This window comes from Diadema antillarum, unplaced genomic scaffold (assembly GCF_040938485.1).
Source record: "Diadema antillarum isolate AM-2024a unplaced genomic scaffold, OU_Dant_1.0 seq00000209_RagTag, whole genome shotgun sequence".
NCBI lineage: Eukaryota > Metazoa > Echinodermata > Echinoidea > Diadematoida > Diadematidae > Diadema > Diadema antillarum.
Window position 1 is genome coordinate 241,672 of NW_027271267.1, and position 25,424 is coordinate 267,095.

The 25,424-nt window shown below is 41.1% G+C and overlaps 1 protein-coding gene across 1 annotated transcript in view; it reads right to left on the bottom strand.

Moving 5' to 3' along the window:
* Positions 1 to 4,864: 4,864 nt before the first annotated feature.
* LOC139728984 (uncharacterized) overlaps positions 4,865 to 25,424 on the bottom strand; it is a 184,071-nt gene continuing 163,511 nt past the window's right edge. Inside the window, exons 4-11 of the mRNA XM_071639910.1 lie at positions 24,349 to 24,452; positions 22,560 to 22,649; positions 21,915 to 22,086; positions 20,861 to 20,982; positions 15,441 to 15,625; positions 13,612 to 13,718; positions 9,214 to 9,358; positions 4,865 to 8,480 (exon numbers count right to left, since the gene is read on the bottom strand). Coding sequence (XP_071496011.1) covers positions 5,888 to 8,480; positions 9,214 to 9,358; positions 13,612 to 13,718; positions 15,441 to 15,625; positions 20,861 to 20,982; positions 21,915 to 22,086; positions 22,560 to 22,649; positions 24,349 to 24,452 — 3,518 coding nt within the window. The 3' untranslated portion in view covers positions 4,865 to 5,887. The remainder of the gene's footprint in view (positions 8,481 to 9,213; positions 9,359 to 13,611; positions 13,719 to 15,440; positions 15,626 to 20,860; positions 20,983 to 21,914; positions 22,087 to 22,559; positions 22,650 to 24,348; positions 24,453 to 25,424) is intronic.

Genomic DNA, 25,424 nt, shown 5'->3' on the forward strand with positions numbered 1-25,424 from the left:
CTTGAGGTAAACATTAACTGTACACTGGCCCACACACGGCGAACCAAATACCTAGAAAATAAAAATTAGTACTTTTGCCAGCAAAGCACAAAGATACGACTTTGAAAATTGTACAACTCGAGGTCTTAGCTCATGGGATGAAAAGAATTAAAGGGACATGTTACACACCAGGCAGGCATTGTATAGGAAGAGTGCAAAACGGGCTGCGTTGGACCTCATATTGAGACAAAGACTCAAGTCCCATTGTATCTACTACATGGTTTCTGCATGAAGATCATACTGATAACAAAGTCAATAATCACACTTATTATATGCTTTCATTTTTCTTGTTTATCATATATTGTCAAGTACACAAAATAACCAACTCTTTTTTTTCTTTACTTCCATTAGCCCCGTGCATTTTGTATTTGTGCGCAAGAATACTTGTTTCGTGTAAACATATACATGTTCTTTTTTTTTTTTCCATCCGGCATTTCCTGTTGTTTGTACAAAAAACGTACAAGGAAAATACATTTTTCCCCATCACTCCAAAATTCACACAAACTATGAACATAACATTGGCTTGTACAGATCTATGTTGATTATAATAGTTATTCACATAGAAACATATACACATTTACCTTATAATATATATATTTATATATATATAGATTTATTTATATAGAACTTTTCTGTAATATCTAGTTTGTGTATCTGATGCGATGTACGACTGCGTATTTTACATCTTTGCATTGGCTCTCTTTTTTTTTTCATTTTGCTATTGACTGTGATGCGGCAACAATTGAGAGAGAGAGAGAGAGAAAGGAGGCAGAAATAAGTCTTTAACAAAAGTCTTGAAGACAGACATGAGAGTGTCTAGAGAACAGGGAGGATCTAGCTACTAAAGTTCCTGGATGAGGAAACCCACATGGACTTCACTGAGGGTGAGAAATCGTATGAGACGATTACATACTGGGGTAATACAAAGGGTCAAAGGCTGGACTGAATTTCTATGGTTTTTTGTTTGTTTGTTGTTATTGTGGAGGGGTTTCTTTGCTGGGTGGGGGTAATTTGTGATGGGGGGGGGTGTGGGTAGAGGACAGGAAGAGATGGCCGCATTGCAGAATAGTCAGGCTCTGGCAGATCGCCAGCTAGTAATGAAAAGTTTCCATCTTCTCTCTTAAGTCGCATGGTGTCACAGCAAACGTACATGCATCATGTCACCTGCAGCGGCAACAAGCTGTGGATTAGAAATACTAATTTCACAAAACGCCTTCTCTCTTTTTCCCCCAAACATGGATGGGGTGAAGTCATGGTGTCTTCTCAGCTTCCCAATATCATACACGCACATAAGTCAGTGAGTAGGGAGTCGGGACAGACGAGGAGTCACAATGTGAAAGGGGTCAAACAAAGCTTTTGTCTCAAAATCTATGAACATTTATGACTATAAATATACATGAAATTGAGGAAAAACATATCCACATACATACTTTGCCATTTCCGGTCTACCACACGTTATCGCCTATGTAACCTTTCATGTCCTTTTTTAAACAAATCTTTCTGCACCTACTAACGTAATTGGCTGAATGATTTCGTTGATTTTTATTTTAACACCTGTATCTCACTCTGAAGGCAGTCTGTCACAATGCAGATCACGTGAGTGGTATCATGAATTGGAAATCATTTTCAGCCATTTGATACCAAATTTTGCTTTTGCTCTTTTTAACCACAAGAAAATTGAAGAATTAAGGGGCTCCCCTTTCAAACACAGTATTGAACGCCTGAGAAAAATCAAAATTGCTCATTTGTTGTTGTATGACTCCTGTCTTTGCCTGGTGTGAAGATGCTAAGCAAATATTTCATGATACCCTCATGATCTGCCGGGTTTATTTACCAAAGAGACAAACTAACATTTTTTCCTGGAGAGACGAAAGATTTAGAATAAGAATATTATTCACTCTTGCATCAGTATGCGACCAACAGTACAAATAATAAAATCAAGTGCATATCATATTTAAAGGTGTGGGCTGCATTTTTGAGATAAAGCAAAGTTCATCAATAGGATGTGCATATTCAAGTTGCAGAAAAATGGCACAGTCCTCACACAACTGCCTTTCGATATTTTCTGTATCACAGAAACACAACACTGGAATTCCCATCAAATGGTGATCTCATTGATGATGACATTTACTGTTCTGAAAAATGAGTCTCTACTCCATCCTCTGATTTCAAATGTTTTTTTAATCATCATTATTATTATTATTTCTTCTTTTTTGGGGGGGAGGGGGGTGGGTCTCAACAGGTCAATCTTCCTCGAGAAATTTCTACACACACCTCTAGTTATCGTCTCCATCATCATCATCATCCTCTTCTCAATCCCGGTTCTCGACCGGCAACAGAGGAGATAACTTTGGCAGCAGCTGCAGGAGTGTGTCTACAATATATTATCCTCTCCCCCCCCCCCCCCCCCCCAACTCCCCTCCTTACCCTCCCAACACATATGGCCCTGTTCACACCTGCATTTTGCAAATGTGGTAGAAACTGACGATGTGAACGCAATCGCTATCTATCTACTTCACAACTGCAGCCCTATGTAGTGTTATCTTTGTATGTTTTTTTTTCGTCGACACGTTTTCTGCAAAAGGCTCGGCAACTTGGCCACAGACACGCACAGAACAGGTGCAAATGCATTAGACACTTCTACAAAGTAAATATATCTCTGTGAATATATGTTTGTATGTATGTATATTGTTGGGAGACAGTCAGAGAAAGCTGCATCATACTTTGTGTAGCTGAATGAGTGCTAAGCTGTCAATTTGTCAATTCATCCAGCTGTTTGTTGTGAAGTTAAGATACACACTTCTATATCTTGAGAAAAGAAAAGCAACGCAAGAGGCATAAATTTCTATATCACAGAGTGCTCAGAAATATTGAAACATCTCAACAGAACTGAATAATGTTTTTGCCTTACATTTTGCAATGCTACATCTGCGAGCACTTCTACTAACCTACAGTTTGCCTTTTAAAGGTATATTTATCCATGTCACATATACTGTAGCACAAGGCACTTTTTTTTTCTTCAAAATGAACTGCAGCATAATTAATCAACACGAAACCAGGATGGCTTGTAACCTTACTTGGATGTGAGAAATTCACACTGAAAAGATAAGATCTAGAAACAGAGAGAGAGAGGGCACCATGTATCTCGACTCTAACTCTTTGCGATCTTGTGGAACTAAGAATATAAAAGCCAAACACAAGAATGCAAAGTTGTGCCATGCACTCAGCATGCTATTAAATGACACTTTTTAGCATCTTTACACCAATCCAAGTCAATCTATGTAACAATCATTTGTCTCGTTCAACTTTTGGGGGTCTGCATATTGAAACACTGCGTTTTCCTTTGTTAATTACATGGCAGAAGATGTCACACAAACCTAGGGCCCGATGTGATCGAGGAAACTGTCCAAAGCCAAAAATTGTGGACAATCTTGTCATTGGAACAAACTCTCATTTTCTAACCTTTGAAAAAAAAATCAATGCATATCACGCTCGTATCAAAATCTGTTGACTCACAGCAATGTTGGTAACTCTTGTAGTCTCTGTGTCACTCGATGATTTTCAATTTCCAGTTAAATTTGTGAAATCAATTCAGAGTCTCTACAGCTTAAGTTTCATCGCATAGCTTGCAGTCTGACATAATTAAATTGTCTTACCAAAGGGTAAAAAAAAAAAAATCATATCACTACTATCTTGATATGTCATTGCAGCCAAAATGAATGCCAATGTGGAAAAATGTTTTATGTAGTAAACCTTGACTGTTGAATATCTGGGCCCTTAACGTGCTTGGTTAGCAGCCAAGAATTGCTGCAGGAATATAAATACCTAAAGCAATAGAATCAGTCATGCATGCAACACAATCTGCCAAGACTATGAGCGACTATGAACCTGGCACGTTGGGCGCGTGCTGGAAAAACGTGCACTTGGCACGCGAGTGCACACGAGACGCAAGTACACACCAGAATGGCACGTTCAGGTACAACACGATGCGCTATTGGTACTGCCACATATGATGTGGGTAATGACCCCAGTGATATTCTAGGGTAATGACCCCACTGATATTCTAGGGTAATGACCCCAGCGATATTCCAGATGGCTTTCACACCCCAACAATCAAACAGATTGGATTTACCAGAATATTAATTTGTTTGGGCAAAATAATTTACATTTAGTACAAGTACTTAAGAAACACACAAAAAAAATAAATAAAAGAAAGACACAATGATTCTATAGCATTGGGACACCTCTCATTTTTTCTTGCATAACTGGTACTTTATAGTCAGTCAGTTGGCTTTGTATCCTCTTTGCAAAGAGCCTATGCTATCCCATATTCTCCAATCTTATTGTGTTTAATTCCTGTGCAATATATGACACACAAGGTGTACTCTACTCACAAGCTGCATTACATAAGCTACACATTCTCTTTTTTCTTTAAAATTTCACCGCTTACACCATGGCTCTACAGCCTGTCTTATCTTGGCTTTCATCAAATGAACAAATTGCAAGCAAAATCAACAATTTCTCTCTCTCCCCCTAACATGCAGCAAAACTGGAAATCAGACAATATCAATCATGTCAATTATATGTACTTGTTGTATTGTCACAATGTGCCCTTTGAATGCTGTTTAGGTCCTTGAATCACAGTTAAAGTTTACAATCTCAAGGACCCACCAGTTGGCATCATATTCTGTGCACATTTTGCAACTCATTAATTCCTAATCTCCCCCCTCCAGCAGTAACCACTACTAAAAGATACCAAACTACAGCCATGACCCCCCTCCCCTCCCCCTCCCCCCCCCCCCCAAAAAAAAAAAATACCCAGAGGAGCATACTAAAGAAAGGCAGAATGAGTCTGTTGCCACACCTGGCCATACTTTTAACTGCTCCCTTTGCCGTTCTTGTGCTGACTTATAACATTGCATAGATCACTGGAGGTGAATGTGCTTGCTGTAAACAGAGAGCGGGGGCATCATGTCCATGAACTCAAAGACACTAAACAGAATTTCATCAAAGATTTAATGCATACCTTCACCTCGTAATACATTTACATGACAATGAACCTTTCAACAGGCTGGTTTCTTGTTGCTTTGCTATGTTTTTGTTTTGTTTTTTTTTCCCACCCACAAATTGATTTGATGTGTAGAGGAGTGCGCAATCCTGGCATGATCTGACTGGTTTCTGACACGCAACTTCCGTCATGTTCTACTAACAAACGACATCATAGCCTACCCTGCTAGTTTGCTGGAAGTTGGCGGATTTCCACAGAATGGACGAACAGGCAGTCCAAATATAAAGAAAAAAAAACCTGTGCACCTCAACACATTTAAAAGCACAACTTTACAGACATGACAGGTGTTTGACACAATTGATGTTTTGTTTTTTAGTCTCAGATGGACATCCACGATGGCATACCAGGAATATTCATTGATTGTTGCCAACGAAGCATCTGCAGGAACACTTTTTGTCTTGATTTGTTACGATTGTTTATTTGTTTTGTTTTATTATTTTAAGAAAGCAAATTACCTGGATCTGTGCTCTATGAACATGGTATACAATATTTACAAGCCTTGCCACTTTAGTCTGTCAACATTGACACCATCTTTGCTTTATTTGTTTGGAAAAAACAAAACATGTACTTATGGAACATGCAGCCCATATTAAACAGCTCTCCTCACTTCTTATTGGACAAACAACTTTCCATTGTTTTTAATCCCAAGGGGGTAATCTTTGATGGCAGTAATGTGATGGGGTATAAAAAAAACAATATAGAGAAAGGCGGATGAATGTCAACTAGTTAGTCTCTGTTGAGTTCTTTACAAGTGAGACTGGTGGAGGTGTTTTGATCCCCCTAGAATTGTAATGGCTGCTGGAGTGCACAAGTTTCTGGAAAGTTGTTGAGGCCTGTGATGGGGCCAGTTTGTCCATTGACAAAGCCCCTCCCGGGGGCTCCCATGGGTGAGGAGAACTGCTCGGCCTGCCAGTCGGAGGCCGTGAGTGTGGTACTGGTACAGGAGATGGGGTTGGACTGCTGACTGAACCCGGGCATTGGCGCCACGGCGGGGTGGAAGGACGGTGGAAGCGATTGTTGGATGGGTTGCGCCTGCTGCTGCTGTTGTTGCTGCTGTTGCTGCTGCAGTTGCTGGGCTGGAGTTACGGTGGTCGTCTGTCCCATCAGACACGCAGCCAGCAGTGAGCTCTGGCCGGCTTGGGTGGGAAAGCTGTTGGTGCTCTGCTGCTGAGTTGCGTGGGGCATCCCCAGCGGAGGGCTGCCCTGCTGGAAGGGAGCCGATTGCCGGGAGAACCCATTCTGATGCTGTGTTGGGATATGCTGGTAGTTTTGCGGAGGACTGTATGCACCGTTGGTTTGGAAATGTTGCTGCTGTTGTTGCTGCGGATTGCCGACGACAGCATTCAATTGCTGCTGAAAGTCCAGGTTTCCCAAGTCAGCAATGTCAACATGGTTCTCATTGGGCTGCAGCACAGACCCATTCTGTTGTTGCTGCTGTTGCAGTCCATTTTGTTGCATACCATTCTGAGCCATCCCATTCTGAAGGATGCCACCCTGCGGCAGGCCATTATGTGGCATGCCATTCTGCTGCAGTCCATTGGGCTGTACGGCACCATTTGCCATTTTGAGCTGCATCTGCTTACTGGCAATCATCTGTTGCTGCATGGCGTGGCGTTGCAGGAGCTGTCGCCGATGCTCCTCTTCCAAGATCTGCTGCTGCTGCCGGTGGCTCTCAAGGAGAAGCTGCTGCTTCCGGAGGAAGTCCTCCTGCAGGATCTTCTTTTGCTGCTGCTGCCGTTGCAGGAGAGTTAGGTCGTCATGGTTGATGCGATTATTGTTGATAGACAAGTCCCTGCCAACACCCACGTGGTCCTGCATCAGTGACTCTACGGTTTCGACGGCGGTTCTGGTGGACGGTGTAATTGGTCCCAATAGGTCAGAAACGTTTTCAACACCGTTGCTGATCGGGAGGCGTAACTGATCTGGGATCGCGGAGAGCTGGTTTAGTGAGAGTGGGTTGATCTCTGCCCCTGTGAGCAGGGCCTTCAGCATTGAATGCATACTCTTCTGGCTTTGATTGGCTAGGTCCTGAATGTCTAGTTTGGACATGCCCTCTGTTACCCCATGTGAATCACAGGGCTGCGTCTGTGCTTGAGTACCATTGCTGACGGGTGGGATAGACTGTCCATTGCATGTGGGCGTGACAAAAGACGGCGCCGCAGCAGTCGCATTTGAATACTGAGGAGTGGCGGTGGGTTGGGCCGCTGAGACGGAGGGGCTCAAGGTAGCATTGTTGAGGGCAGCGGTCACTTGAGGCCCCACGACCTCACAAATGGTTGCTCCTCCAGAGTTCTGACTTTGTACACCATCACAGAGGGACATGTCCCCAAGAGTGTCTGAACTTTTACCAGCCTGTGGACAGCCAGCTGGTGACGCATACTCTAATGAAAAATCAGCCAGATCAGCTGGCAAAGCACTACCAGTCCTTGTGTCTGACCCTACCACTGATGAAAGCAAAAATTGTTTGATAGTCTGATTGCTCTCCTGCTTTAACAACTTGTCCGTAATTGGTGGCTCATTGAGCAAATTCAAGAGGATATTGTTCGCTGGACTTTTCAGTTTGTCGGGGCAAAACACGTCATCCTCTAACCACGACATATTGGGACTATGCACCTCCGCATCAGGACACAGGCTAGACGTTGTGCCGGGGCTGTTCAAGATCTGGCTCAAATTGTCCGGACTAGGCACAGTAAACGACAATGCCGAAATGCTGAAATTTGCTTCCTCCGCTGATGGTAAGTCCTTTTCACCAGTGATCTCTAACAAATTCAGTAACTCGCGCTCCTCTGCCTCACCAAAGCTGCTGACACTTTTGCGATCCTGCGACGGCGGCGAGCACACGGAGCCCGACCCGCTGCTCGTCATGGAATCCACGTCGCTCGCGGGAGAGTCCGCCTTCATCACTTGCGAGCATGGCACGTTCTGGGGAAGCACCGGGTCATCGTGGTCAACAGCTGTCGAACAACTTGCCCCCACATTCACCATGCTGTCATCACACTGCATTTTGCTTTCCTTTTCCTCCTCGTCCTCTGCTTTCACGCACACATCCATGGGAACAGCGGCCTCCTTGTTTTCCTTGGCCGCCTTTGACTCGCGCACAAGATCCTTGAAGGAGACCTTGCTGGATTCGTCCTCTGGTTTGAGGATCACCTGGTTCTCCCGCACCGGCTGCGGCACGAGCTTGGCCAGGTCCTCCTCCCGCAGCTCCACAATCTTCGGGGAGGACAGATCCTCAGAATCCGAGCAGGATCCGATGCCCATAGAGCTGGGCGTTCCCGGTGTGTGGGGCGATCCGCAGTCAGAGTCACTCAGGGATCCCTCAAAGCTCTGCTGCATCTGCTCCATGAGAAGGTGCCTCTCTCCCTCATCCTTCCTGCAAAGGGGAAGGAATCAAAACTCATGGTAGACAAGAGCATTTCAACACAGTGACCACATGAGATGGTCGGCTTTCCAATCAGTCATTGGCAGTACACAAATGGACAAGCAACATATTCTCCTTATATAAGTCAAATATGTCTGCCATGGCTTGAATTCTCCCCTTTCACTTTTTTTTTTTTTAAAAGACTGTTAACCCTTATTGTACTTTGGTTGCTGATTGGCACAGATACTTGGAAGATAGCTATCAATGAATAGAGACTGCCCAAACCCCCACCCCCAATCCCTTGGCTGCCTGTTGCACTGAGGCACATTGCTAAACAAGAGTGGGCTTGCAAATCTACACCGAGCTCAAGTTTGGATCTTTTACTGAACGCTGATGGAAAAGCTTGGCAGCTTGAGGTAAGTGTCAGGCTACGTAAATGGTTAAGAAATAAAGCTGAACAATGGATTATGCTGTCCTGCCTGTCATGGCTATCATCTCATACTGAGGCATCATACCTCGCAAATTAAAGAAGGGAGAACAAAGATATAAATATATTTAATGTTTTGTTGTTGTTTTTTTGGTAAAGAGAACTTTTCCTCTTGATTATTGATGCTACCATTCCCACCCACAACCATCCTTTAACCCTTTCTGTGCCAGGAGACTTTTGACGGTGTGTACGAAGCTATGGGGTTTTCTGTGCCAATCGGCAAAGGAGTAGCACAAAGCAGATTAAACTGCGACTTACCCGATGACGTAGTTCATGCAGACGACGTATTGCGCCACATTGTTGGTGTTGTAGATAATGGTGGCCTTGGTTTGCATCCACACCCACTCACCCAGCTTGCCAAGAAAGCGGTAGTACTTGCTCATGCTACTGCCCTTGACAATCACTGCTCCAAAAGAAGGTGGGGGCGGGAAGGAGAGAGGAAAACATTGTTACAATTATAACATTAATGAAAAAGCAGAGTGTAAATGTTACATGGCAAACTATGTAAACTCGATAAAGAGCAAAATATAAACATGGCATTGACAGAGATGAAACTACCATTGTCACAGTCACAAAGAGAAGAAAGCAACAGTGGTTTCACTGAATATATCAATATCATCTGCTTGATTTCCTTTCACATCTATCTGGAGTGAAATGAACAAAAAACAAAACAAAACCTGGGTATGTGTCTAAATCTGTCAATATAACAAAATCATTAAATTCAATGCCTTCACACAGTCCCACAGTTTTAATCAAATTAAGATATTAATTGTCATAGATTAGGTTTGAAAATGTTTCAAAAAAATGAAATTTGTCTCACACTTTATCTAATTGTTTTTCAGTATGTATAATTTGTGCTCTCCTCTGTGCAGCTGTTAACAAATTTGATTGGTCCATTTGGGGAAATTCCCCTACGAGATACCTACTCTGGCATTTTGTTCAAACTTGCGTAACATATGGAACAAAATCTGCTTGCATTGATCTGTTATGTATCTGGTGCCCTTGACACATGAGTAAAACAGAAGAACACAAAACAAGATAGGATATGCAGTCCATTAATCAATCATGCCAACTAATGAGAGAACATGCTGTTAAAATGACTAAAGTTTGTGCTAAGTTTTTAAAGAGGCATATATACATATCCTCTGAAAAGAGATTCATCAATGCGTGGACAGCAGCAAAACCAGAGGTAGCTAAGGAAGTTCTGAGCAAATACTGATATTATTACAACCACTGAATGGGTGGTGGGTAACCATTTGAGAGCTCCAGTGGGCATGTTTTATCATACCCTGATCTCTTGTTTGTCCATGAAATCTTACAAATTTCACATTCTACTGAAAAAAAAAAACACTTTCTTCTTTAAATCAGGTCGAGTCTTATGAAGAGTATTTTGGTCTTCATACAACACATCCTACACAGACAAAGTTGCTCTTGTCATCCAGCTTTGTTTGGGGAAAATCATAGTTTTTAGTCTTTTTGTGTTCAGAGCAAATAATTATGCATCACTGAACTCCTGGAAGGCAGCTCATCATGTAATCACTTACATCATAGTATCTGAATCATACCTTATATGATTCAGGAATAACATAGCTATTTGAATGCAATCAGTTCATACATTCTTGCTTAAGTTGCCTCTAAGTGGGAAACATCTTGCATACATTTTGAGGTGTGGTGGAAGGGGAGTGGAGGTAGGGGAAAGGTGTGGGGGGAAGGAGGGGGGGGGGGGAAGGAGGGAGGGGGAGGGTGGGAGGGAGAGAATTTAAGGGGGCAGTGACTGAATGGGAGAAGGGGGGCCAAAGGCAAGGCCAGTTAGGATCAATCAAGATCAGGCTGCGGCAATTAAGCGATTAGGTCGTTTCCCACTCAATTGTCATCAATCATTCAGCGACGATCGCCCCTACGAGAAAAACTGACAGACACAGGCAGCAACTTGACAGAGGAACAATCCTCCACTCGTCTCCCACGTGATTCACGGCAGCAGGGGAAAGCCGACCTTGATATATAAACAGGTAGCATCATTATTTTCTATCTCTCCCTCACCTCCCACCCCTCTCCCCCCCCCCCCCCCGACCCCCTTCTCCCAAAAGTCTGTGGAATAATCAAGCGGCTTTCCTGACATTGTCCCCTCGCAGTGTTTTTATTGTGCCAGCTATCAAAGACACGAGGCTGCCCCATTTTGCATGTGACAACCCCCACCTGGCTCTATCGAGCCCCTACTGAAGACCTGATACATGATTATTCACCCCTGCACTGCCGACCCTGACCCACTTAAAACAAATTTAGAACCAAACCGCCATGCACTTGCTTTAAAGACTCTGGAAGATGCTTCCTGACCAATATCTGTGCATTAGCACATTCAATGCCAAACATTCATGTGTTACCTCTTCGAACACTGCAGAAAAATTATGACGGTATGATCATCAATCTTCCTCTCATTTTCTCAGAACATGGGAGGATATATGGTTTCTCTGATTGTGCCTTCCCAGGTAAAAATAATAAATTTCTCTTACGTTTTCAATCTAAGCGAAAGGGTGCAGCATGACCTCGAAATAAATGCAGCTTGCTTGCTCTTTCACAATGGTTACCACTTCTGAATGAGCCACTCCTGTACATCGTTTCAACAAAGGGATGCACTTTTTATTTCTAAGTGATATTCTATGAAAAAGGACATTGTACCCTCCTGCATGCTACTTTTACGCAGCATGAGCACAGACTATTTCCAGAGCCGAAATATTTGGGTAATGCTAATGCGGAGAGGTTTGACATGCACGTAAATGATAATAGCGTTATTAAAGAGCAAGGTCGCCTTTTCCAACGAGCCAGCCCATTTGGTGTGTAGCAGGAAAGACACAATCATTTTTTTTCTGCTCATCAATACAGCCAATTAACGACTTTTGTTGCACCAGTCAGGACAGCGAGCACGCGGCGTCAACCAACGTACACTCTCACAGACCAACATCTTCTCTTCCCTTATCCCAGTCTATCTTAACGATGCCACTTGGACCTAGAATTGTAAGACTATGTTCCTACATCTTACATATCCCATGGTTGCTAGGAGACCATTGGGGTTCCACAGCAGACCTTTCAGCCAGCTTCCTCCATCCTTCTCTTCCCCCTGCCTCTCCTCATGACTATCTTCAATGCACCTAATCAACAGGTCTTTTTCTTTCTTTCTTTCTTTCTTTTTGTGAATTCATGGGGACTAATCATGAAAAGGGAGTGACAAACTGACAATCTTTTTTTTTTCAGGCTTTCAGCCACAATAATTTTTAGCCCGTGGTAGTCAAGTTACTCCTTTTTCAGGATCTTTGTTGAGGTAAAAGAAAGACTATAGCATTAGTTGGAAAAATTAATCTTAACAAAGCTCATAGAGACTGCCCCCTTTAAGAAGGTCATAAACTGAATCACCTGTGTTGCAAGGCTGTATAACAGAGCGATGACGTAAATGTTTTCTTTTTTTTTTGAGGAACTGTTTTCCCATTCATGTTTACATCAGGAGATCCAAATCGGCTGCTATGGGGCGTGTTGCGAGTCAGAGATGATATCCACTCCAACTGAGTACTAGATGATTATTTCTCATCACACAGAATCCCCCCCCCCTTTTATCTATTTATTTATCATTACTATGATTATTTTTTTTTTTTGCTTTTCTAGCCTTGACTGAAAGAAATGAGCCTATAAAGTGGGGGAATAAAGGTTTATGAGGCCTTCATGATGAGGTCATAATGATGGCCATATGCCAGTGACTGTAGCGTGCATCCCTTTAAAATACTAATACTTTGGAAAATAGGCAGTGAAAGTGTTAATGTATGCAAGTGGTGGAGGGGGGGGGCTAGAAGAAACTTTCCTAAAATTTGTATGGTGTTGGATCATACAAAAAAACAGACACAATGTAGCATTGCAGCACATTAATTCCTCTTGTTACAGTATTGTAGTGCCATCACATCCTAACAAAATCGGTGACGCATTTTGTGAGTGCGCCGAAGGATAATTTTAGCGGACAAATAAAGGGGTCTGGCGGGCTAAACTTAGCCTGCCTTGCACAGGATATTACAAATAGGAAATGCAAATTTATGCATACCACCTTCACTCAAATTGTCTCAAAAATTCTCGGAGGAAGATGTCAATCTATTTACTTTCATTTGATCAAGTCTCCAGTTCTTCATCACCCAACATGATCATGGCAGTTACTTAAAAAATCACAAAATTTCTATCCTTTTAAATTGTGCTTATTTGTTTTACCTATTTCATTCCACAGTGTTCCTTTTCATCCCTCTAATTCCCTCTTTACATTCTTTGAGATCCTATTTCATCCCAAACATTCTGATTTTATACCATCCCCACTCTAATTTTACGAAATATCATCTTTCTCAATTCAGATTCACATACATCAACTCCCTCATACCTATTGTCTAGTATCCACTTTGCCCTTGGCACACAGACTGAAAACAAGCTAGGGGAGAAGTGGGGAAGGTGTCCCCCTTTAAGAGCAGAAAGGCATGACTTCAAATTTTTTCATAGCAGTGAGAAATGCCCTTCTTGCTGTCACCCGATGACACTCTGCTCTCCTAGCACAGTAGAGATAACATTTATTAAATGCCAGAAAGATGCCTCGAGTTCTGCAGTTGCACTTGAGGAGGACCGATTCATACTCACGTTTGCTGTGGCAGTCGCTAACTTTCCTGGCGTCCATGGGGTTGTGGAACTGGTAGGCCGTCTTGCCAATCACCTCGTGTGGTTCATAGCCGACTAGAGTGATGATCCTGATCAGAAACATTCAAAATGAAGGTTAGCGCTGGCTGCAAACATTCCGACAATTTTTTGCATAAAGATTTTTTAAAAAAATACCAGAAAATAAAAGAGAATTCTGGCAAGACTGTATATGAATGCACCTTTATGGCCATTCTATCAATTGACCGCCAGAGGGTCATTATTGACATACACTCTGTTCATTGTTAATGACTTTCTGGCTCTCAGCGATGAGGATTGTCACAGGATTTTATTTCGATGAGTTTTTACCATGACATCTCCATCTCTATAACAAAATGATTGATTTATGTTTGATGCCCCTCTCCCTCCCCCACCCCCCAAGAAAAACCTCCATATTTTGTGCTAAGGACCATTGACTGCCAACTATATGTTAGCTTCTGTTTGTCTTACGTTTATTTTGGCTTGGCTTGGCTACCTTAAGGGAAGAAAAGGTGGTGGGGATCAGGAGAAAGATGTTGGTTAGGAGAAGGATTTGCTATCTACATAAGATGTTAGTCACTTTTCCCACAGGGTTTTGACAGCAAGGGGGGTAAAAAAAAAACCCAACAACTTTCGATGCCATCTTTTTTTCCCCTTGCTTGTGGTGGATTGGCTTTAATCCCACGACACAAGTGTGGTGGAGCGCATAGAAACAAGCCCTTGTTAGCGTTCCCGTCACTTAATCCGAACATCAGGATGTACCTAAAAAAACCCCTCCCCCCACCCCCACCCACACAACACACATACACACGCACTCACGATGGGCCACTTGATTTTTTTCGGGCAGCTGAGTCATCGCGCTTCTCAAAATCAGAGGCTTAGGGAACTGTCAGAACACTCTGTTATCTCAATCTGCGCTAAACGGGCCATCCATGTTAGTTAGGGGTGAGAAAAGTTTCCATGGGAAGGCCACTGCTATTCGTGATCAATGCGCAATTTGATGTGTGTGTTTTAAGGCAATTATACACACACATGCGTATAATAACACAAGTGTGTGTGCGGGTATATATATATATATATATATATATATATATATATATATATATATATATACATATGATACATATATATTATACACATATACAGTATGAATAAATGTAAATTGAAAATAGAGATAAAGTTGTAGATGTAAATAAGAACATATATATATGTCCTTGAATTAAAGTAATTATAGATAAAGATTCAGTTGTACATGTAAACGAAAAAAATATATATATATATTTCAATTTTTGTATTCATTATATGCAAAGAGAAAATATAGACCTTGCATTCTCTTTCTACTTTGCCAGGCAGTGGAATTACATTGTATCTGTTTTCAATGAGGAGCGACATACTGGTAACCTTGATTTGACATATTATGATGATGAATAAATTCAAACAAAAAAGAAATCAAAAAATCTTGAGACCACTTGTGGTTTAGAACTTTCATCTCCCTTAATTTGTGTCTTATTCCATGAAGAGATTTTTCCAAAGACTTTGTACCACTTTTTCAAGACACAGTTGATAATTTGTGGACTGAGAATTACACAATGCAAAACACATCTTTGGTTGTCTTGGTTATAGCCAAGCTACGCAATGACAAACACAATGGATTTTGATAGGTTAATGGGCTACTACACAGATGCTGCTATCACTGCAAGTTGCCATGGTTACTGGTCCCCCGATGGGAGACGGGCTGCCAGAGTACATGGGTCCTCCGGGGAGAGGAGCAAGCATTCTTGGGAGATTTACGGTACCTGGGATCGCAGAAGGTGAAGCTCATGTCGAGAGCGTGCCGGCTCATGAACATGTTGCCGTCCATGCGGATCTCGAGGATGGGCTGTGGCTGGATGGGTCGACAGAGACAGATCAGCCCCTCCACGCAGTACCCCTTGCTGTTGTTCGATCCCTTCAGCTTGAGACGACCGGTGAAGTTCACCACCTGCTCTCGACGCAACCGCGTTGATCGAGCGGGAAGGGAGGATATTACGGGAGAAACCACAACAAACTTTCAGAATCAGCTGTTTGAGGGGCTATACTTAATACATTAAATATGCAAACAAAGCATGCAAACTATAGAGTCAGTGCAATGTTCACTTTAGAATGAGTAACTCACAAAAGAAGCTGCCTCAAATAGCACCAATGATGAACACATATGAGTCAAAGTGTGGTCCTACTTCCACAATGTTATCTTTCATTATTCACTCATCCTTGCGACCTGAACTACATTTGCAAACTTACCAGAAATTACACACTTTCCTCTAGGTAACTTTACACTCTATTTTTTTTTCTTAAATTGAGTGGGGAGTGAGCCACATAAGTAGACCCTTATTTGTTGACCTTTCGTGTTTTGAATTCCCCTTTTTGTCAAAGATTATGTGGCCATGAATCTCCCACACATAATATGAACACATGCCTACGACCATCCATCTGTCAAAAAGCCTCAAATTGGCAACATGACCATGAGTTAACAGGGATCTCCAGTGAGCACATTGCAGCAATAACCCTCTCAGCAAGGAAAGTGTACACACACAAACACACACACACACACACACACACACACACACACACACACACACACACACACACACACACACACACACACACACACACACACACACACACACAGACACACACAGTTACACATTCACCCATGCATAAATACACAATGCTTTCAATAAAAATGACCTATACGCCTAAATCCCCCAACTGTGTATGCATTCCTAGATCGACTCCCGCTACCATCGGCCTCAGAAGGTGGGGGGGGGGGGGGGGGGGGAGAAAAAAAGGTGAATAATGACCAAGGTGCTATATTTCTCAGCAGGGCAGGATGGCCGCTGTATATGCTTTCTATGCTTGGCCCGATTATAAACACAGAGGGTCCCAAGACAACCAAGAATGAAGAATCTTTGAGAGGAAAAAAAAATGATAAGAGCATGAGATTAATGTTAGCACCTAGCAACAGCCCTGAATCTTGGTGGGGTAGATAAAGCAGTGCTTCCTCACTTTTATTCAGGGATCTCTGGCAGCTGGAAATGACAAAAAGATGCCTAAATATCAGCTGTGCCATTATATCTTAAAAAAAGATTGTTTAGAACCAATGTATTCATCTTAAGGCAGCTTTCAGCATCAGCACACAGTAAAGCAGTGATGGCATGATCATATGTCATCATGTTATACTGCATTTAAAGAAGACATTTTCGAAGGAAAAAAAATGGGGAACAAGGAAGTATCTCAGACAAAAGTATTCCACTTGTAACATGCTATGATTTGCAATTCATCATTTTGCTTCTGACTTCTGCAAATTTTATTTGAAATATACACATGATTTTGAAATGTGCACTCCATTCCTGCAACAAGGAATTTATGGCACTCTGAAAGCACTGTCTTTTAGAATATATACAAATTACTCTGTACATGAATGAGTGTGATTAAGAAGCACAATAATGACAGTTTACCACAGAAGTTCCATACTGCTGCTTGTGAGACAAAAATTTCCTTGTTTATCATTGAATAATGACCATGACCTTTGGTTTGTTGGTAAGGAGAAACCTGGCCATACACGCAACTGGGATTAAACAGAGGGCAAAAGAACACAAAGACAATCTGGTGCTTATGCCTTTTTCTGTTGACTAAATCTAATTGAATCTTTCACACATTTAGATATGCGCATTCGATCCTAAATGGGGCTGCAGAGCTAGAAGGAAGGGGGAGGTATATGCTGTCGGTAGCGACGAAACCAGCTTGATTGGGGCTGCAGGACCTATTTCCTTTCGTCTTCCTGTTGTTTGTCTAAAAATCTCGTCAACAACACTGCACAAATCATAGATCACATTTTTTTTTCATTCCAATACAGTGCTTTTCTCTCTTCTCTAACACTCCCTTTTATTTTCTTTCTCTCTCTCCCTAGCTCGCTCTCTCTCTCTCTCTTTTGGCAACTTCTTGTTACGAGCTTTACCAAAGTGCATGGCGTGACCCCTGGTGCTTCCCCATTCCCGACCATTCATTTATGGTGTAATTAGACCAAGTTTCAGCGGGATGGAGGGGAAACCCTTAATTTAGCTCTCAAATGAAACTGAATGACCAAGTCCTGACCCCCTCATAATTGACGTTGACATATAGCAGAGAATTTTTCTACCTGGTTAAGTAATATATGCAATATATGCATATACGTCTATTAAAGCAACAAAACTGACACAGACAAGCATACACATATGCATATATATATATATATATATATTCACATTCAAACACACACAACACACATATACAAATGTAACATATAACAAGAGGGAGAGAGAGCAGGGCAAAAAGAGATATGTGCACACTACTGTAAAAGTGGATATTTTCGCACGAGTAATTTTTCGCACTCGGCCAGGTAAGATGGATTTTGCGTGTTTTTAATTTCGCGGAAACAGGACATTAGCTACTGGAACATATGGCATGCAAAAATATTTGCATGCTTTTATTTTCGCGCTAGCGTCTGGTTGCGCGAAATGCACGAAAATTTCAACACCGTGAAAATGTCCACTTTTACAGTATATGTGTAAAAGAGTCCACTTTTATAACTATTAAAACGTTAAGAATTTTTGCAGATTACAGGACTTGCGCACACCTTTTCATTCCATGATAGGACAGGTCTTACTTTTCTGATGGCCTATCTCATGAATGAAATATGTGAACAATACAAGTATCTCTCAGAAGAAAAAGTGTGTTAATGAAAAAAATATATATGTCTTTTACTACTTAGCTCTCTCTTTTACATTTCATTTTAATGAGAACAGTGACAGGTGAAGACGAGTCTATGTGTAGCACTGTTGCCATATGGCTAGATGGGTTCAACCTTAGCCAATCAAAGTCCCTAATTATCCCATCCCTTTAAAACACTTTCTAGCATCAGTTGTAAACAGAACCTTCACTTTCATCAGTTTCTCGTTTGGTTGACGTAACTACAGATCTCAATGAACTGGCTTCCACGAAGAGCATACTTATCAACTGATGAGTGAAAAAAAGTCCCCCCCCCCCCCCCCGACAAATCCAAACAAAACAAAAACTAATGGGGGAAAACTGAGATGAGAAAATATCTTCTGCTATTCTGTTGCTCGTCAATGGTCAACTTCAGAGGGAGCAAAATCAGCGTGAGGATCAGCTGGCATTGCGGGATCCCTGATCAACGGTCATTTTGCCGCTGCCCAACGCAGACACATTTGATGGCCACAGGCCAATAAAGGAGTACTCTGGAGTTTCTTGAATGACATAGATCCTCAAACATCATTCCCTATACGCTTTCACTGAAATCTTCATTTCAATGCACTGCCCTCCGCATTTGCAAAAATTTTTGCTTTCTCTCATAAATTTGTCTTGCCCTTCTGAAAATATTACTACGTATTCATAGCTGAATATGGGTCTAGGGCAATTACCCCATGGGAAATCACACCTGACCCTGACCCTGACCCTGACCCTGACCCCAACCCTGAACCTTATCCTAACCCTAACCCAAACTCTAACCTAAACCTAACCCTAACCGTAATCCTTACTCTAACCTTATCGCTAACCAGTATTTAGCAGGGGGGGGGGGGGGTAATTGCCCTGATTTGCTGAATATAATACACCAAAAAAAAAAAAACACATACATTTCTTTCTAGCTGAACATGCTTATATTTCTCCTCTTTTACAATCTTCACCTTATCTCTCTCACACTATGTCACTGTGTGTATGTATTTGATACATTCTGTGTGTGTGTTGTGTATGTGTGTGTGTGTACGTGTGTGTGTGTGTGTGTGTGTGTGTGTGTGTGTGTGTTGGGTGTATTTCAGGTATATATCGGTAATGATCGATAATTCATTCTATTTCCTCTCTTCTGTTTGATATCTGCCTTAAAATGAATTGAATGATTATTCTTGTTTTATGGATTATGGATTATGTCTCATAACTGTAGGAATATCTACATGATTTATGACAGATGTTATGTAGAATGTGTGTAATTTTTTTTTTGAATTATTATATTCTCAAAGGAAATGGAATTGATAAAAAGATCACTGAAAACAAAAATATATATATCCACTCTCTCTCTCTCTCACTCTCACACTTCTATCTCTATCTCTCCCTCTATCCACATCAGTGGAAAGTGATAATTTCCTCCGACAAATCAATGAGCCAGTAGCCACTGGCAATTCCTTGATGAGGGTAGTCGGACAAAAAACAGCAACAGCAGGAGTGTTGATGGACATTGTTTTGACAACTACCATTAAACGTGACTACTCTCCACAAGAATTCACCTCTAAATGGTGACAGCAAGAGCGTAACACATGCAATAAATCTATGTATCTTTATAAAATACAGCTTTCCCTATGAAACAAACGTGTTTTTGTTTCGACAATCACCAATTTTCTGTGTTTATATCTTACATTCGTATCTGCCTATCTATACTGAATGCCCTGAAAGACAATCTACACAGAGATTCTGATATTATTGTAGCAAGGAAACAAAAGAAATGTGATAGAGCCTGCATAAAGGCAAACACTGGGGAGACTGTACACATTGCTTATTAAACTGATAGTTTGGAAACAGTAAAGATACTGTAAAAGTTCTCCCGTGGGTGTCACTCAATGGCAGCTACCATGAACACAGCCATTGCCACCCGAAAGATTGTATTGAGGACTATGCATATTGTTCTATCTTACCAAAGACTAATACCTCCTATGACATTTCAGGAAAATAAGATTTATTTGAATGTTGCTCAACCAAATAAACAAATGAACAAACAAACAAAGAATCAGGACCATTACCTAGTGTTTACATATCCCTGACAGACACCTTTCTAGGAGAGGAAAGGAAAATGAGGTAAGAAGTACACATACTCCAGCGAGAAAAGGAAAATATCAACCTGTTTTTGTATCTAAAGTTTCCAGGTAGTGCACTCAACAAGCTCTATTTTGTAACTGTGATTTCTGTGGTAACAAATTGTCAGAAACACAAATATCATATTCCCAAAGGCAGCCACATAAAACGAGAAAAAGAAAACAATAATGTGAAGCAGTTTACTCCAGAAGGTTTTGCAATGGACAGACTGATAAACCAACCTTTAAATTGATTCTTACTTGCCTCCTTCACAGTTTCTTGACAGGCTTATCTGCCCCCCTCCTCCTCCCCCATGAAAACAAAAATTCATACGTACCCTGTAACCGATGACTTTTCCTTTACCGCCGATAGATCGTCGAGACACAACAGACTTCATACGCAGGAAGAAGTTTCGGTCCTGGATGTAATCAGTGACGCCTGGACTCTCATCCTTAATTTCTGCCAAAAAGTGAAGTTCCATCAAAACAGTGACTACACCAGTGATCTTAAATTCTTAGTACTAACCCGTTGAGGACGGGCTGATTTTGCTACAACATGCATTTCCCATAGATACCTGCCCTAGTATACCTTGGATTCGTCCTAACGGGTTAACCATAAATAGACTTGTTGCCATATCATGGCAGTAAATTTTCATTCTGCCCAGGAATACAAACACGGAAATCTCTTTCAGAGTAAAGACCATGGAAGGGCAATGTTGTAAAAATTGGGTCTGCAGTAGAGACTAGCTTTGAGACAAAGACACTGCCATGATATCCAGAATACACACACCAACATATCAACAGCAACCAACAATATTGTGCAATGTAAAAACAAAACAAAACAACAAAACATGATATAACAAAAATTAATGCAACTTAACATGGCATGTGCAATGGAATATGATATTAGGTGGGTTACTTCTATGTTCTCAGTAATGTGACATTTTGTGTCATAACTGTACCATAATCAAAATGTAGGAATGGATCAAATATTGACATTCAATGTAATGGCAAGCACTCTTCAGGTCCCTCCTTGTTGGTTACTTTGTTGAAGACCACAATCCCCCAGAGTTTAAGGGATCATTTTCGAGGAAGTATGACACATCCAAAGAGAAGCCTTATACCTTCACAACACATTCTGAAAAAAATGCTCATTTGGATTCCATGAAATGGACAGGGGGGACCCATTCCAAATAGTACGGTGTATTAAAGGCAATCCTAATCTCTCACAAGCATCTGCAGTAGAGAATACCGCGTACAGAAGGCAGTAACAAGGAAGGACAGGGTCTCGGTTCTAAAGAGCTCATGAAGAACTAACTCGCTCATCAAACAGGCAAAGACAGATATTAATTCTCTCTATCACCTTGGGACTCCCCCCCCCAAAATCCTTACTCGCTTCGTCAAAGAAGTTGATGTTCATGGCCGTGGGCGAGTCGTCCAGCTTCTCCATGCCGTAGCCCTTGAAGGTCTGGTGGCCGGGAAACTGGACCACGAACTGCTTGGCCAGCTCCTTCTGGTCATCTGGGTGGATGAAGTCCATGATGCTGTGACCGATCATGTCGTACTGGAGGGAGGAAGGGGTGGGGAGGGGGGAGGTTGTGAGTACAGTATAGGAGGCGACAGGTGAAATGGAATGAACGAGTGCCAAAATTTGTCTGTCAGTCCATTGATATACACCCATATGATGACTAATTACGCTGTGAAACATAATGCTACATACAATGGTTGGAGTAAGAATTAAAGTCTGACGTATTACAAAAATAATTGGAAGTGCCAGACACAAATGTGTAGCAATAATTCTTGAAAAATGGGTAAGCTTCAAATGCAATTATCTCAAAATATCATTCTTACACAAAACTTGCATACAAATATAAAGTGATTAAGATGACCGCCGACGATATGTGACATGGTGAATGTTCCTCAATCATCTTCAGAGTCATTAATCTTAAGCGGATTTTTAGATGAAAAATGAAATTTGACAAAAAATGCATGTGAAAACCCCAGCATGGTGCTTTTCTTGAGACTCCTTCATTTTACCTGATGAATTCCAATCTGCTTCCCCACATTCTCAGCCACATACAGAATGTTGCCTTTCCTCGAAACAAAGATGATGAACCCATTCAGTGCCTGAAAGGACATAAAATAAACAAACACGTTCTTTAATATTCCAATAAAACATTTCATGTCTGGACATGCTGCAATTTCCGAACCTTTGAAGCAAATGTTACCCCAACGAGACAATTTTTGCTCATTGAATGTCCCTGGGAGTTATCAACAATCAAGCCGCACATAAGATGAAATCAGGGAACGTGAACTCTCTGTAAATGCCACTAAAGAATTTCACAATGATAATATATTTTTCTGGAATGTTATTCATCTCCATAAAGTGTTTGGGCATGTTTGCAGTGGTGCTCCAACAATGCCATGGAGAGAGTAAAAGGGTGAATCTTTCATGTGCTACATTTCATGAATACTGACTACACTTCACCAATCTAAGAACTGCACATTTTGTAAGAGAAAACACTGGCTATGCTTCTCCTGAAGATCCAGACTTGATATCTGACAATCGATACCTCTGATGTCATCATGTTTACGTCATCACTGTTAAAGACGTCATCATCAACTACTTCAGCACCACTGAAGTCATCAACATCACCATCATGACAATCAGTCGTTATCATGAATGTCATCATTGTCACGAACAAATTTTTTATCAACAATATCATCAACACATTTATCAACAATATTATTAACAAAATCATCATCACTATCATCAACATCATCACCATCATCATTATCACTATCATCAGTGTAATAATAATCATAATAATCATCTCTATAATCATTATCATACACTCTAAAATTGTAAAATGGTAAATCCAACATCTTAATGTTTTCACTCCTCCAACCTTGTGCGAATATTTAATTTAACACTCAAACTGTTTGATTTACCATTTTATTGTCTTACAGCTTAAAAATTAAATGGTAAATCTAATATTTTGAGTACTGAATTTGACATTACAAGAGGTTTGAGGAGTGGCATTTAAAATGTTGGATTTATTAATTTGGAACATTTTTTAGAGTGTAATCATCATAATTTTTATCAACATTGCCATTCCACAATATAAACATATCAAGATAATTTTCTACAAACTGAAATTGAATGAAGAGGCAATAGAAGATTATTTTCACACATAGATTGCACATTGAATAGCACACTAGCTTCTAACACACTGCCTGCAATACTTGAATACGAGACATGATTGTTGTAAATCCATGGACCACAGTGGATCAGCATGATTTGCTGAGGTATGACATCTGCGAGATCATCAAGAAATAGTTACATTTGTATTATCAATGGTCACCGACTTTGCCCCTATTGATAGGAAAGAAAATGAGCATAAAATGCTGCTCTTACTGGTTTACAGGCAAAATGTCTTTAAGACTGGGGGATGTTGCCCCTAAACCTCACTGTCTGCCCCTAATTAAACTCTGGACACCTTGCTCTGAAGAAAAGAATAGCAGTAATTCATGTACAGAAGTAAAATGGGAAGGGCAAGGAAGGGGTACAGGGGCGGATCCAGGAATTCCGTAAAGGGGAGGCGCCTTTACAAAATTAAAGGGGGGTGCATGCCCCCCATTTTTTTATTCTTTTTGTTTCTTATGTTTAACAAAAATATAAAGTAGGGGCACGCCCCCTCTGAATCCATCACGGGGGGGGGGGGGGGGGGGGGCTGGTAGTAAAGGGGGTGTTGAGATGAAACGGGGGAGGGGAGGGGATTGTGGAGAAGAAAAAATATGAAGAAGTGGCGGACCACACACTCACTTGAAGCATCAACGCGCCCTCGTTGACCTGTGGCTGCTGAGCGTCTTTTTCCGGACCAGCTGTGATTGCCTTCTTCTTTAATTCATCCAGCAGAGCTGTCCCTTCTGCAAACAAGAAAAGTAGAAATCAAAACACAACGAATCATCAATTGTGTTGCCATTTTGTATTTGACCAGAGTTTACTGTAAAAGTGGATATTTTCGTGTGACTAACTTTTCACGCTTGGCTCCGTAAGAAGAGTTTCGCATGTTTTTAATTCCGCGGAATCAAGAAATCACGCACATGAACACATGGAAAGCAAAAATATTCGTGTGCTTTTATTTTCGCGCTAGTTTCTGCAACATCTTGCATAAAGTGAGAATAGCAGTGCATGAGTGGCAATGGGTCAGCTGACAGTGTGCCCACTCCATAATTTGCTTGAAAGAAAAAAAGGAAGGAGGAAAAATTCCTGTGATCAAATATGCTATGTCATGCAATTACCATCTCATGTAAGTATGAGAAAATTATATATTTTACTCATACAACACATGTATGAATGCATAAATGCAAAACAAAAAAAAAACGAGCATACATTGTTGGGAAGCACTTAACATGGCTTTCAAATCAAGACTTTAGAAATAAAATGTATAGAACTTTGATCCATATTATTAACAACAAAAACAACAGTAGATTTGAATATTCTACATTTTTTCTATTCATTGTTCTCAGAAGAGTTTGTTATGACATCACTAAGTTGTATATGAATATGACTAGATATTGAGGAGAAAAGAAGAAAAGTCTGGAAAAGCAAGTATAAATTTTAAATGTAGTTATTTAAATGTTCACATTATTCTTACACGCTGCAAAACACATTCAGTCACAGTGAACAGACCTCTTTCACTCATTTCATTTAGCTGTCACTCAGGGGTTTTTCTTTTAGGGAAATGATAAAGCTATTAGGAACCTGAAATATACATAAAAAGGGCAGGTTGACATGGCATTGAAAAAATGCCTGAATGCAAACATTGGGGCATTTATCAAGGGAAATACTTCAAAATTAATTTACCAGAAAACAAACACAGAAGTGCAAAAGCCCAA